General features: G+C 36.4%; 1 protein-coding gene across 1 annotated transcript in view; it reads right to left on the reverse strand.

Annotated features, from left to right (window-relative positions):
- The window catches only part of LOC142336278 (uncharacterized), a 152168-nt gene extending 135843 nt beyond the window's left edge, over positions 1-16325 (reverse strand). Inside the window, exons 1-4 of the mRNA XM_075384980.1 lie at positions 16033-16325; positions 6441-6602; positions 2103-2319; positions 1486-1649 (exon numbers count right to left, since the gene is read on the reverse strand). Coding sequence (XP_075241095.1) covers positions 1486-1649; positions 2103-2319; positions 6441-6602; positions 16033-16149 — 660 coding nt within the window. The 5' untranslated portion in view covers positions 16150-16325. The remainder of the gene's footprint in view (positions 1-1485; positions 1650-2102; positions 2320-6440; positions 6603-16032) is intronic.
- Positions 16326-16697: the final 372 nt, after the last annotated feature.

Consider the following 16697-nt stretch of genomic DNA (forward strand, 5'->3'; position numbering starts at 1 on the left):
TTTCAAAGTCAAAAAATCATTCACTAAACGCCGCGCATGATCAAAAAACTTCTCTCGCTCAGAAAAAATTAGTTCACACGGCAATTTTACTCACTTACGCTTTTAGGTCAAAACAGCGTCTGAACGAATAGTACTTCCGGTAAAAAAAAACCTGAAGAAAACCAATACTCCTCTTCGAGTCGTAAAAAAACCAAGAGAAGGCCAATAATAGCCCCAGCTATCGCTGTGCGGCTATTAAACAAATGGCCTGTCTTCGGTCCATATATAGTTTCCGTTTTATAAGATTTCAAAATAAAGTTACGTGTTCAATGCAAACCAAATCACAATCTGGTTACTTTGTGTGGTTCCAATTGTTTTTGCGGTTTGATTTCAGATTTCTTCAAACAACTTTGATCATTGAGTTACTTTACAAGAATTCTTCGAGATTCATCTGGCTAGTTCGCCGACGAGGCCGATAAATTAAAAATTCGATTGCCACGCAAAACTGAAGAAACTCACAGTTCTGACATTTTCTTTGCAAACATTGGATCATGTGAGTGGCAAATTATTTGAACAGTCAATCACTTGCAGTTGATTTCAGAACAATTAAACAAAAGATTCCAGAAAAAAAATGCGCTTCGTGAAAAGCTCATCGTATCGAAATTGCAGGAAACGGATTGAGGACAGAAGTGATGTCTAGGATACTGCTTTAGTGGTTTTCGAAAAACTAAATTGCTTAAAAATAGAAAGGATTTGTACAATTGATTTTTAGTACATCTTTTCAAAAAAGCATTTTTTTAAAAATTTCGAAATATCTTAAGACCAAGGTTAGTTGTTCCTATAGCGCTGACAACTGATTTTTTAAAATCTTTTAGAGTTATAAAGACTGCCAGATTTTAATTTTATCGCTATAACACTTGTTGTTATGGATATCCTTGGCTATATTAAGTAGCTCTTAAGTTGCAAGTAATTACTGCGCTTATTGACAGGCAAAGGTTTTCAAATTACCAGTCAAACGGACCATAATGGAAATTTAAAAACCAAATTGGACCATAATGTAAACTTACCCAACCATAAAATGGAACATAATGCAAACTTGTCAATCATAAAACGGACAATAATGCAAAAGCCAGAAATTTTTTTCAGTCTTTGTTTCAACGAGCATACTTTAATGGAATTTTAATACTACAAATCACAGTGAATTCATACAACGGAATTTTTATGTACTTTTATGGACCATTGTGGTTCGTTTTATGGTTGGTAAGTTGTCATCCAGAATAAATAATGGCCCTTGGAACACGGCGGAGTAATAAAATAATAGAACTGAGAGCATAATGGCGCAACTTAAGCAACACGACTGTTCCCTCCTTTTCCTAGGCAATAAAGACCTAATGGAGATTTTTAAAAAAAATCTAATGAATTTTTTGGTCAGAACAAAACAGTTCCAAAATTTAAATTTTTCTTTAGAAAAGATAGTAGAATCAAATCTAATATTTCGAGACCAACCTTTAGGCTCTTGGTACCACAGCTGAGAGCATTCTCCAAAATTGAAACAGATGCTGAGTGGTAGCCTAGAGTTAGTAACTCTTGTCCAATTTCGGCTAAGAGAACAGAGGGCTTGGTAGACAGTCCGATTGATTCCAAGTTTGCATAGACGGACGCAAACGAATCTAATAACACAAAAACAAAATTAAAACATTGTTCACGGAATAGAACCAAACGCTAGCAAAAATCTCAATCCCGCTAAAATCGTATGCGAAGAAAACGAACATAATAACTTAAATCGTCAGCGCTAATCTACATCTTTAAGTTACCGCGAAAAAAATCAATTCGCTTTTAACTTCCTGCAATACGATCATCTATAATCAGCAGCTTAGACCCATAAAATGGCTCATGTTAAATGAGCTGTCACCACCGCCTATCAGAGCAAAACCAAGCTCCAGTTTGCGCACACATGACCATTGAAAAAATATTGATTGCCAGTGAAGGAAACTTCCCATTTTATAAGGACATAAATGTCGTTGTTGTGAAGTCAGTTTAAACAAGATACTGATAATAACCAAGCGTCAACAAAATTTTGACGCTTAGTGACAGCACACAACGACCAACAATAAGACACCAACCTTTAATTGGCGATAGCTCATCACAGCAACACGTGATGAGTTTCTGGAGCAAAAGGCAGAAATCTTCATCTTCTAGGAAGTTTTCAGATGATGCAACGTCCCCAGTTCCGCGCGCATCCATCCTCCTCTGGTGGTTGTCCAGCGCACAGCTGTACACAACCAAAGCATCAACTAGCCTCTCAAGTGCAATCAGAGATTCTGCTTTGCAAACGTATGCCTAAAAAGATTACTCGTGTTGTGAAACACTCTAAACAGCGTCAAAGAGATCATTCTAATCGTGTTTCAGTTCGATTATATCAGAAATCTATAATTTTAAACTATTTTGAGGCAATTCACATACTGAGTTCGTTTATTTACCCAAGCGAAAAAAATCACCCATGACGTAGCATCCATTGTTATTCATTTTACCACCATTTTTCATGAAAAGAGGGTCACAAGTGAACAAACAAGTCGAATCGGTCTATGCAGTAAAAAACACAAAAATTGTTCCACCTCAGGCGTTCAGTTGCTCCAACCCCGTCACGGAAGCATCTCTCTCTCTCTCTCTCTCTCTCTCTCTCTCTCTCTCTCTCACTCACACTCACACTCACACACACACACGCACACACACACACACACATACACACACACACACACACACACACACACACATGAGGGGGGCAACGGTGGGAGAGCGGTTTTAGGCTGCACGGGGCCCTTACGGCCTGAACGATGTGCAGGGGTGGGGATGGGGGTGAAGTGAGAGGGGTGCTGATGTGGGGGGGGGGGGGGGGGGGGGGTCAACCTCTAAGAACCCTTCGCACCATAAGTAGAAGTCTCCCTATTTTTCCCGTTTTCAAGGACGAAATGTCAAATGGGTCAGACGAAAAATCGGATAAAAAGAACGGCAGGACTAATATAGTTGTTACAAACTTCGCTTGAGAGCAATTAATAGCATGAGAAAACTAACTGACAAAAACTAAAATGAAATCTGATAAATTTTTCTTTTAGTTGCGACCCGAAAAACCACTGGCAAAGCTACTAGGACCTTGTAATACAAATAGCTTGCAACAAAATGAAACCCTTTAACATGCAATCTACCAAAACAGTTTCGAAAAGAGAAAACCGAGGAAAGGAAAAATGACGGACAAAATTGAAAAATATTATTCCCACCGCTACAAAATGCCAAAACGCAAATCTCTGGGAAATAACCATTATTCTGGGGAATTTTTTAATTAAATGTGGTATGTTATTCAACCACCCAATGAAAAACGAAGATTACAATCTGCTAAAAAGCTGCAAAAAGGGGCAAAAAGGTAAAAATAACTGAAAATTGATTCAAAAAGTGTTCTATCTCATTCAGCTGGTCCAAAAAAAATCAAAACACTTACTACTTTATCTAATTAAGAGAAACACCATTGACCGAAAAGAATGGAGTTCAAATCTAAAAAAACTGCTATAAAAAAGCCGCACGCGAGTAAAAAATTTTCGTAAAAAAATTTCTTGACGCCTACTTTTATCGCTCTCTCAAAAAACGGAATGCACAAAAAACCACTATCTCTTCTCCCTGCTCTTCAATTCGATCAGTAGTCTGACCTAAACACACGGTTTTCACAATCGGCATACACACTTCTAAAAAAGGGAAAAGAAACGCTCTAATACTCCTGTTCTAGTCGTTGTAACCAAATCTATTAACTCAAGATCCATAGAAAACCAATTGTAATAAAAACTACCAATTCTTCGTCCATTTGTAATTTAAAAACAAGGAGGCTTGGTAATGTGCGTTCACACAATTTTCTGACCCCGCTCACGCACGTTTTGATTTAATTGTCTACCAAAATGAGGATGAGATAGAAATTTACATATCGTACAACTAAGTGAGCAAAAATTTTGGATTAGAGGGCCAATGAGAATTGCCATTAACGATACTACCGGACAAGACAAAAAATAAAATAATAGCAAACATTGATAACGACCAAAACTCGATGCCTATATATAAAACATAACCGACTAACGTCGGGCGAATTGCTCTCAAACGACCGGCGAGCGGTTGGCTTCGTCAGTAGCTAGGCACGGTTTAGTGGGACTAGTTTCAGCTTAATTGAAGGGGCGTAAGTGTGCGCAGCACTTGAGACCTGTCCTGCAGAACATTAAATATCTTCATTTTCGCTTTTTTTTTCAACGCCAATTGGATCATCCCCTTTCTGTCATAATGAGGCAAGAAATCAAATAAATGGGCAATTATCCAAAAATCACACTTCTTGTGAAAATGCAAAGTACAAAAGCCAAGAGACATTAGTTTAAAAAATCTATTATAAAAATTGGATCCTGGTTCACTAGAAAAAGGATGCCACCTGTCGTTACAGAGACAAAGCGACAAAATTGACAGAAATAAGAAAAGGGACAGAGCTCAATAAACCACTCATTTTTTAAAACAAACAATTCAAAAATTCAATCAAACCATAAAGTATCAACTTAAGATAAAGCAGATTAAACTGCAACTGCTCGGGAAGCCAGTTGGGCTTCTTATGAGTGAGACCGAATCATAAGACGACAAAAATAACAAATACGGTCAGAATTTAAAATTTCAAAGAAGTTATCGAATCCACACTTTTGAAGACCTTGAAAACCATTAAAAGACTAAACTGACAAAGGTTCGAATTTTTTGCTTGGTTCTCATTTGATTTTAACTGGGCCTTTCTGTAAAGGGTCTTTCTGAAAAGACAACAAAAAGGACCACAAATGACCAATACCGAAAACTCAAGAAATTCTTATGCGACCACATTTCTAAGCTCCATAGACATCAGTCAAAGCATAAGCAACAGAAAAAATATTGTTTGGAGCAAATGAAACTTAATGAGCCCTGTCAGTAATGGGACTAAGACACTTGTTGACGACAATGAGTACAGAAATTGGGAAGAACAAAAATTTTCTTTAGAAAAAATTAATGGAAAGTCAATTAAACAGTTAGCTATAAACTGAAATCACTAAATTGATTCATGTAAACATTGATTCATTTAAACATTGATTCATTTAGGAAAGTATTAAGGCCTTTCATTGACAAAAAATAATACTAAAAATTAAAATAATTAAAATTTATCAAAATTTGCGAGAGAACGGTTGTGCAGCCGTTAAAGCTATGGCTATTCATTGAAATCTTTTAAAATGTTTATTTGCATATTCTTGCAATTCCGATTGGAGCTGTCTTTGATTTGATAATTTGAAAAGGGGACAAATAACAACCTAAAATATAAGCAAATCTGCACAAATCACAAAACTCGCAGTATGAAATTCGGCAGTAAGAAAACCAAGAAACCATTAGTCAAATATAAAAGCACTATTGAAAGTATTTTATCATTCATTTGGAATAGGTTTTAACTTGTATATATTGTGTCTAAGCTATATATGGACAGAATTGAGATAAAAAATTGGCGAACTTCAAAACTTCAGACATTTTCTTAAAACAAATATTTAAAAAACAAACAAAGTCATAAGAAGCATTAGATAACAACTGAAAATGTTGTCTAGGTTCATCTAAAGCTCCCAAGGAACCCAATTGGATCTATGATTAATAGGAGGAAGACAGGAACTTCCGGCATTAAAATTCTGAAACCTGAAAAATTTGGAAATAATTAACCAAAAAAACTCGGCTAAAACCAATCGGCGAGCCTCCTCTATCCTTAAAAGTAAAACCAAGTGGGTCGCAACAATAACGATGAAAAAAGCTGAAGAAGACTCACAAAAGAAAGTTCAGCACTTTTATTGACTTGATTTCCCTATGTTTCTGAAATCCGTCTTCAAAAAATCTGCAATCAGAGTTAGATATCCTCATTAAGCCTCAACTCCTTCATTTAAAGACAACAGCAGTCCTTTTGAGTGCGAAATACGTGTGTAACTGAAAAACATCAACGGAACATACAAAGTGTTTACGTTTGACTTGATTTAAACTTTTGATTATTGAATTTAAGTTGGATTGAAATACGAATTGGTTTTTGTGTGACCTCGAATATTTGTTAGCGCCCGATGAATAGTGTGAAAATTTGATATAGTGGGGAAACTCTACCTTGGATTAGAGTCTTTTATCCGCCGGTGTTGCTACATCAAGAGAGGCGCGGAAAATGTGGCCAAATCAGCTGCAGTGAGGCAGTTAATTAAAATATTACCAGACGGTTCTCTTCGCCCTCTCTTTGCTTCGCCTCGAAGTTCGATAACTTCCTGATGGCGATAAGTACCGTGTGCAAATATTGTTTCAGAAGTATCTAGTGCAGAACTGTCGGCAAGAAACTTCTACCAATTTTACAGAAACATTCAACAGACGCGTGGATTGCTGCTACAATCAGATGCAACAAATATACATACCAAAACCAGGTCACAATTGCCTTCCAGTGCGGCATTAGCATCTTCGAGTGACTGCTCGAAACTCCCAATTTCCAAATAGACTCTTGATCGGAAACTGTATAGCACATATTTCTCGTCAGCTTCACTGCACAACTGCAAGCATTGTGAATATGTTTCAGCCGCCTAAATCAAACAGGACAATTATTATCTCAGTAAAACTGAAACAGTAAAACAGTACTAAACTTCCCCAACTTAGCCCTTCACACCATGAATTTAGACTCCTCAGTCCTTACTTCAGGCACTAAAACCTCGAAGCACCTCGACTTAGTCAATTAGTTCAGCTAAGTCCGAAACGCTTGTTGCGCCTGTTTTTGAAGAAAATTTTTGTTTCCATTCCGATATCCACGTACCTTGCCTTAAAAATTATATGAATCGACTGAGAATCAATAAAAAATATTCTAACTGATCTGCTTTCTTGAAAGGTGACACAGTACTCGAAATCCAGAAAGAAGTTTCCGGTAGGAACAAAGATTAGTCCCACTTGAAATCTGTTTAACATGATCATGCCTCCATTAATTAAAGCACAGAATTCCATTAAGAATTAAAGATCTTTATAATTTTAAGATCCTGGGACTCAACTCATTGCTTCTTACTGAAAGTTAGAAACTTCTATCTTGATTGTCTCCATAAGTACTCATGTCATTTTTCAAAACATACAGGAGTTAAAATCTTATCGATACTCAGCCACTTCATATTAATTTCAATGCGCACCGGATTTCAGAATGCAGCAAAAATGCTTTTCAAAAACAATTTTGCAATTTGAATGTTTACTTTTGAATGTAACTTTTGTCCATTTTCAGCAGCTCTCTCGCGCTAACAGAATCTCTTTTCGTGTTTTCTGACGTGTTATCCTATCCCGCTCGATCCTAATATCAATAAATTGGGCGACTAACATTTAGCCACTAAACGCAGATGACAGCTTTAGAAGCCAGTTTATTAGTAGTTAAGGCGTAGAAGATGCTAAAAACTCAAAAAAGTACTCACATTGAGAAAATGCTTTCTCGCAAATCTTCGAGAACTATTGAAAACAGAATGCAAAAGAAACGCGATTCAGCCCCGTCCAGTTCACTTGAATGGAAAAAAGAAATAGCTGGCAGATTGCCAAAAAATATCTGTGCTACCAGCATCATAAACAAGTAGTCTCAAAATGCAAAACAGAATGATACCTAAGAGAATTTAGTAAAAAATTGTTGCGTAAAGTCAGAAAAATAATTTCAGACTTATGTACTGTAAAGCTGTTCTCAAATAACTTTCAATTCATCTTAAATATTCGCAATCGACCTCAACTCCTTAAAGCGAAAATATATTTGAGTGAAAAATCATTTGAAAAAGAAGTCTCGCATGACAATTAAAAATACTCACCCGAATGGATTAAAAAAAACCTGCTCCCTTATGTGTAAAATGAAGTTATAAACGCAACTAAGTCAACAAATTGCCCGCAAAGAAAAAATGCTGATTTGAAGTGAAGTCATATGGAAGCAAAAAACGTGATTGAAATCAAAACCAATATTCTTATTTTCAAGCAGTTATTCTTTGCCTCACCAAAGTTACTAACACATATGATAAAATTTCAACCCCTATATAGTAACATGAAAAACTTCGGCACTGAGTAACCACTGTTTAAAAACACTTTGAGCAGAACGAGCTAAAAAATCACTTAGCCAAGAGAAATCGAAACGGTTTCACACAAAATGTCGCAAAAGCGACAAAATTTGGTAAATAAAAACGAGATTTTGTTGAACAAAGTGAAATAGTGAGCGTACTAGTCTGCTGAGAACATGACGTCGGCTAATAAACAAAAGTAAATCTTGAGACGGAAATTTACGTTGCACGAAGTCGAGAAAACGCAAATTCAAGTCGTGAAACTTCAAAACTTTGCACTATTAGAAACGTATTTGGTAAGATTGGAAAATAGCCAAAACTTTTAAGATTGACGCAAACTGACCGCTGGAAAAACTCGCCGACTGATCGGTCACAAGAACGGTCTGAAAAAATAGAAATCTGCAACCAACTTAGCGATCCAAAAGATACACGATGAAAAGACTATAAATTAAAGACAAGGCGGCTCGGTAAAGTGCGATGGCACATAAGGTTCCGACCCCGCCCATCCACAATTTTGGCATAATTGTCTACCAAATGAGGAACAGATAGAAAAACCCAAAAATTATTTTTTGCGAATCCCAAAAAAGCCCAAGTCTTTTTCAAAAATTCTGTATGAACGATAAGATAGCCTCCAAAGCAAATAACTCAGTGGAGTAAAAATTGATGCATTAGATTGCTGTAATATGTCAATATTAAGAAAGCGAGTCAAGACGAACAGCAAAATCAAACAACAACAACAACAACAAACATTAATTACATCAAAAAATTTATGTCCCTCTTAAAAACTAAATTTAATAACAAAGTCAACATACCGTCAGATAAGCCTAAAACTAAACAAAAATAACTTATAAATCACCAGAAAACATGCGACCAGTCCATAAAAAGGTTTGGTAACAATTATACAAAAAAGAACAAAAACAGTAAAGTAAAAAAATTAACTCATTTTTCGAAACAGTTAACTTCAAAGTAATAAATACCGTTAGGAAGCAATTAATATTACCACAAATTTACGATTACCACTGCTTCTATAGTAGGGCATTAGGACCTGTCCTTATTCATTTTTTAAAGCGGCTAAAAAGAACAACAAAGAACAAACAAAATTTCAATTGAAACTTGCCAGAAAACGCTGTCAAAACCGTCAAGCCAAATTTTGGCACTCAAAATATATTTGATTGGGCCTTCTTCAAACAGCTATAATGTAGTACGTGGCCATTCATTAGTAGGACTAGGTAACAAGTAGACAAAAAAGCGAAGTGCTAAAGTATGTAATACTTTTAATTTTTTTTCGAAACAAAATTACATTCAATGTCATGAAAGGCATTAATTACAAAAAGAGCTATTTAAATAGGGTAGTTTATTCATGAAAAGGAAGCCCTCGACACATGTAATTATCCAGAATATTTCTTATATCTACAAAAAGAACGTCAAATATGACAAAAATCAAATTAATTTACTTTTTTTTGTGAAAAACCGGTGTCGAAGCCAGTAAGGTCATAACAAATTCTTTGAAAAAAAGATTTTGGGACACCAATCCCTTTTATTCCCTTGACACCCATAATGTCATATTTGACCTGTAATAAACTAACGAGATTAGGTAACAAAAAGAAACATAAAAAGAACAAAATTGCGAAGTTAAGTTTTTTTTTAATTTTGGAAAACGATTGTTTTCAAAGTAATGAAAGCTATCAGCTATCTACTAATATCAGAATATCGGTTCTTCCACGAAAAGCCAATGAAAGCTATCACTATTCAGGAAATTTCATACGACCGAAACGACAAAGTATAAATGACAGAGACAAAATTAAAAAATTCAATTGATTTCTTCAAGAGGCGTCGAGGCCGTTAAAACGATGATGTATATCTTTCAGGATTTTAATATGTTCAATTGTGCCTTATAATGGTGCCTGAATGCTAATAAGGTGACATGAGAACTGTCAATAATGTGATAATGTGACAATTAGAAAACGATAAAAACTGGCAAATATCAAAACAAACAAAAATCTGAAATCTTGTAATATCAAAGCCAGAAAACAATAACTTCAGGCTAAAAACTGCAACCGAGAATAAATGTTAAATCAGTAGAAAGAAGAAGCAGTCTTTCTTTGCTGACACTAAGCTGGAAGTTAAATAAATTAAGAAAATAGAGGAAAAGTTAATTAAGCCATCATTTATTGAAAAGTCAATTATTTTTAAAAAAAGAACGACCATAAACTTTCAATTAAAACACTAAATGCACTAGCTTGGAGCTGCTTAGCAAGCGAATTGGTTGAACCTATCACTCCTGAGCTTTGATTTGATATGTTCTGTTCTTTATTATTAAAAGTCTTTTTTTGAAAAAAAAAGACCGACTGATTACAACTCAATTTTTTTTGGATTGTAACAGTCCAAGAATGGCCCAAAACTAGCCCTGCTAATACTTATTGTCCGTTAGGAACAATTGATTTTTCGAATGTTGTAGATATAGATAATTTGTTAGTTGAAAACTCAAAATAAATTCTGCATTTTTGATAATCAACGAGTAAAGTTAGCAAAAAACGGCAAAGTTTTAACTACAGTGCACTCTCAGCGGACTCTGAAGTAGAAATAGAACCCTTCTTAGTCTACAAAGATTGTATGAGTGTTGTTTGGGGGTGTACTGTCGGCAAATTTAATCAAAGTGGACTAAAGTAGCTTATTTCGTGCTGTTTTTGATGAAAAAAGCTTAATTTTGAAATGTTTATCCAGATTTTTTGACCAAAAAAATTAAATCAAAACAATCAACAATGCTTGTTCGTCTTCAAAAATAAAATCAACGACACTATTCTTAAAAATTATAACAAAGTTTAGCAAAATTGACGAAAATTTAGGCAGAAATTCCGGAAAATGTGAATAAAAACAACGTGAATTCACTCTTCTTTTCTCAGAAGTTTAAACCTCGATAACTCCCTGTAGAAAACGAAAATTAAAAAAATCTTTTTAATTCCATATTCTACGCTGGACGAGCGTTCTAATGATACCAGTCTCAACTCTCTACGATGAATATATCGAGCGGCGAAAATTCACGGACATTCATTGAGAACAACAAATATCAGTACTTTCAGTCATATAGATCAATAAAAAGTACCTTAAAAGTAATTTCAAGAAATTCTCAGACCTGCATTATAAGAAATTAATTCAACAGCAAACAAAAAACGAGTTAAAAAGGCTATAATCGGGAATTTTTTCTCAAATGTCTCATAAAAGCAGAGCAAAGAAAAACAAACATTACGGCAGCAGCTCATCATAAATATTTGCGAGAAATTAAATGAAGCCAAAAACAAGAATGATACGGACACATTGTAAGATATAGTAAGAAGGCAGCTAAATTTTGAGATTGAAAATGAAACTGAAAATTTTTTAGAAAAAGGTATGTACAATTCACTAAGTAGCATTGGATGTTTAGTAAATATCTAGCCATCTTACTGTCAAATTAAAACCGTTAAAACTAAATTCAGAGACCTGAAACAGTGAAAAGTTTAGTCCAAATATTTTCAAAATTGTTGAAATTGCCGATAAGAAACAAATTTTATTGAATTTCAAACACTTACTGCCAAAAAGTAAATATTTCCAATAACAGAAAATTTAATTCTCTGATTAATGCAATTATTGGCCAATATTAATTGCAAATCATTACCTTTCAAAAAATGAAACCAAAAATTAATTGTAAATTACATTTAATGCCTTCAATTGTAAATTAAAAAAACCGTTGTTTTTGGCCAAGACAAATTATTTTCTGTAATTTTTTTGACAAAAAAATCTTAAGTGCGACGTTTGCTGTTGTGCTTATATTGCTAGTGACCAAACCTCTGAAAGACTTTTATCCAAGAAGACTGGTGATCGGATACAATCCATTGTAGTAATTAATTACAATTAATTGGAACAATTTCGAAAATGTTATCAGGCAAAATGCTATCGAATTACAAGCGGTGCAATTTATTTAATTCAGAGCGGGCTGCTGGATCTTAGATAAATTATTATCGGTGCAAAATTCCTCATATCAAGAGGTTTGAAACCTCGACCTCCAGCGTAATAGGTTAAAGCATTAGCCATTCGGCTATCAGGGCCTTCAATTTTCATATCTTAAAACCGGTTTTGTTTTAGCAACATACATCGCAACAAATCAAGAAGTCAATCACTAAAGTCACTGGAGCAGTGAAATGACAGCGTAAAGACGGCCCAGTCACAAAAATAAATAACAAGTGGAGAGGAAAGCACCTATATATATATATATAGCACACATAGGGAAATAGAATGGAAGGATTAAAATAAAAATGGAACATCAAGGAATAAGCAAATGAAAAAGGATAAGCAGCCAAACACTCAGTGCAGCCTTCCCTCCTCCACGACGGCGCTAATCGAAGTCTCACTGAGAGCACGAGGCTTGAGGGCACGACATCCCCTCAAGCAGAGAACGCAGCTCCTCAGAAGTGCGAAGCTGATTTTCGTTCGGATGTAGCTTATAGTGTCGGCGTACGGCTCTCCGCGTTTTTCGTTGATCTTGGTTGCGAGTTGTTTCATAACGCGCGATGCTGATGGACCTGCACCACCCGAACAAGCAAAAACCAGTGCATTGAAGCTGCTGTGTTCGGTTTCGCGGATTCGCTCTTCGTACTTATTTCGCTTGATGCTCTCGTGATATTTGTATGCATCTTTTATGGTCTTACGGCAGCTCTTCGCATGAGGTTGAAAATCTTCACATCGAAGAAAGTGCGATTAAAGCGGGAGCCCCACAGACCGTTTGCCTTGATGTCCAGTCGAGCGTCATCATCAGTGGTGGTGGAATTACTCGAGAAGATTTCTCCATCGAGCGACTGAAGTTTTGGCTCTATCTGTACATCGTGGCAAACGTCATCCATCAGGTTTGCAAACACATCTCTAATTTCGTTGTGTCGTAGGTGCGTATAACCACCTTTAGCGCAATGGAGGGCATGGGTGAGGCTGAATTCTTTCCCGCATGGGCATATGGCTGGCGTGTTCTTCGCTTCCCAGGTGTAGCGAAGTGCTATTCCATCACGGAACTCAGTCTTCGTGAGGTCAAAACCATGTTTTGACAACGGAAGCGCGTTAAGCCAGCTTGATGCTCCTTTCTCCGAGGCCAGCTGGATGGTATACTTCATTTCTGGTAGATTGTTTTCGATTCTGGATTTTTTCGAGATCAGTTCACGTTGATTGTCTGCTTTCTGTCTGAGACTGATCTTGGTTTGTTCTACTTAACATTGTTGAATATTATTGAATGACGCCAATGGTCTTGAGAGTTCAACTGATTGCTCAAGATTTTTGTGAAGATCTTGTGGGAGGGCGATGTTAAGCCCACCCATTCTGAGAGGGAGAGAAAAAAGTTCTCTTTCCTCTTGGATTACTTCGGTATGACTCGGCCAAGCCGCTCCTCCACCTTGTCCAGAACCCCGTCCATGGAAGGTGTAGTACGCGAGAGGAAGCTCAACTTCTGTTGAACCCCCTTCGTCAAACATGCATAGGCATTCTGGGGAGAGGTGAGAGCAAATTGACCAAGTCTGTCTAAACTTTTTGTGTATTTAGTTTCTGCATCTGGAGCAGTGAAATGAGGTTCTAGAACAGAAGCGCCAAAAAGGGTCAATTGGAAGTGTCCCTAAAGAAACACCTTTACAATAATTGCTTCAAACTTCGTTCGAGAGCATCAGTTATCGTATAATAATTAATAGAACATAACCAACTAACGTCGGGTGAATTGCTCTCAAAGGCGAGTGGTGGTCTTCGGTAATATCTAGCTGGGGGCTTAGGGATGCTAGCATTAGGGGCGGGGGTGACTGCAGTGAGTTGGTGTGGAAGAGGGGGCAAGAGATGGGGGTAGGGTTGCAGATGAGAGGGACAGGTAGAGGACGATGGACAATGGAGTGTAGAGAGGGGGAGGTTGATGACGGGGGGGGGGGGGGGGGGGTGTGACTGAGGGGCATACATTAATAAGAATAAGAACCGCCCCTCACACCTTGAGTAAACGTCTCCAATGCAGTTTCTGTGATTCGCATACTTGGATTTTCAGCTGCAATGCTCTAAGAGCATTTAATGCCATCTGGGCGGTACCTGTTCGTCTCGTTTTTGAGGACCAAAAGTCAAATGGGTCAGCCGAAAAATCGGTCAAGCAAAAAATCGGACCATAGGACTAATATAATTGCTAAAAACTTTTTTGAGAGCATTAAAACAGTAGTCATCTACACTAATTTCAAAAATACAACAAAATACAGGTGTTCTTTTAAAAAAAAAAGCCAACAGTAATGGAGTAATGATTCCTTTGCCTTTAACAAATATATTATTTCAGATATATATTTATTTCAGTTGCTGGTTCGTTGCAGAAGGCCAACAGCTATCAATATTCAATTCAAAAATCCAAACCAACCATGTTTTACAATCTTTCCAACAAATATTCGACCTATTTCATCTAACAATATTTATACTTTTTCAATAAATTTCTACATTCAATATTTAACAATAACAATCTAGTATATTAAATGTCTGTCACATCCAATGCAAAGTATAAAGGACCAACGGCAACAAATTTAAGCATCTATTTAGTTCTTTTTTAAAATGAGCTTTTTGACATTTTGATATTTTGTCTTCATTTTTTGCTGGTCTTTCATTATGTCAAACAAATTCTTTTCAATTTTCACTAATTCTTTCCAATTCACTCATTGTGAACGTAGCTCCAACACCACAACAGTAAACATATCAAACATAATTGTCTTTAATGCTTTTTATAAATGAGCGTTTGAGTTTAATAAATATTTTGTGTGCATGTGTTGCTGGTCCGTCTCATTTAGATTTGTTTAAGATAGTTTGTTAATTGTTGGCAGAAAAGATTCATATCCATGCGGGGAGCCGAAATTTGCTGAAATTTTCCAACAATTTGAGAGAGCTGATACCACTCGAATGCGGGTAATTACAAAATTTTCATTCAAAAACTTGCACGAGTGGTTCAACAAAAGTAATTGATACTTTTCGTCTGGCACTATTAGTATCGGTCTAGGAGTTATCCCTTTTTCAGTTCTCGACAATTTAGGCTAATCTATCCCTTATTTGTGAAAAATAAAATTGATTAGGAAGTGTTTTATCATTGATATTACAAATAATGTGATCCCGATAATGATTCTTATTTTCGGTGTATGCGCTTGTAACTTTTTTTACTGAGGCTTGTGCGTACTAATTCATATCACACATAAATGGCTCTGCAAATTCATCAAGTCTATCAAACGGAAAACGTTGATTTTTCTGAGATTCTGCCATTATCAATTGGATATCTTCGATGAATTTCGAAGCGCTTGTACTATTATTGCGATGTCAGGCAGATTATTGATGGCTGGTATTTTTGCTAGTAAATTTTTAAGCGGATCAGAAAGTCGTATCTTAAAACTTTTGATGGTCGCATTGAAACCAGTCAGCTCTAATCTCAAGACAAGTAGTCCCAATTTTTTGTTCAACACTAAAAGCCAAAGAAATGAGCCGAACAGGCTAAAAACAGCGAAAAAGCTATATTATGTCGAAAAATAATTCCTAGTCAAAAAGGCATTCCATTCTTCATTCAACGCAGCGCATTGACAAACAACTTCTCTCGCGCAGCAAAGTTCACAAGCCAATTTTACTTCCTCACTTTCGCTTTTAGATCAAAACGACAACTGAAAGTACCTCCGTTGAAAAAATCAAGACAACCAATACTCTGAGTCGTCAAAAACCAAGAAAATTCCAATGATAGCTCCACTTAGCTATGACTATCGCAACTAATAAAAAACTCCTCTATTGTAGCGTGGTGAGCAAGGAGCTCAAGACCCCCCACACTTAAACATTAGCATAATTATACCAACATACCGTGTTTTCACTAATGATGTAGTCAAATACCGTCAGTAAGTAAAACTAAAACAATTTCGTTTAATGGTAATACCCGAAGATAATCCAAACTTCATACCTTTGCGTATTCTTTGCACCCGCAAGCATCTTCGGCTAGAAGCATAAGCTGCTGTAGAACGGTATTTCTTGTCTTGAAGCTTAGCTTCCCACCAGCGCCCCAAGTGTTCTGACTCATGGATTCAAATTTACATGTTATTCTGAAAACTAATACTTATTCGATGGTGGCCGCCGTATTGGCCGACAGGGCGTTTAGCCGACAACCAAAAAATAGGAAATTTAGCCGACAATTAAGTAAAATGAGCAATAAAACTTATTCTGAAGCTGTGATTGGCCAATTTAAAACACTATTTCGTCAGCGGAATAATATACCGCAGTTTTTTTTATCAACCAGTGTAACGAAGGTCTATCCGTGGTCGGACCGTATTTTACCGCATCTGGCCATGCCTCGCGCGCCTTGGCCATGCCTCAGCGGCCCGTGGGACTTGATATGAATCTATCACAACCGAACTACTGATTTATCGACCAATTATGGACTTTCATTACCAATTATGATAAAACTGTCGGCTAAATTTCTCATTTTTTCCTTGTCGGCTAAACGCCCTGTCGGCCAATTTTCCTAGCACCTTATTCGATATATAATTTTAAAAACGATTTAAATTCTGCTATGATGAAGTAGTATCTTGTGTTGGCAGAATACTAGGTAGCAGACAAAAATTTTGACAA

The sequence above is a fragment of the Convolutriloba macropyga genome, chromosome 3 (assembly GCF_964194025.1).
Source record: "Convolutriloba macropyga chromosome 3, txConMacr16.3, whole genome shotgun sequence".
In the NCBI taxonomy this organism is placed as follows: Eukaryota; Metazoa; Xenacoelomorpha; order Acoela; family Convolutidae; genus Convolutriloba; species Convolutriloba macropyga.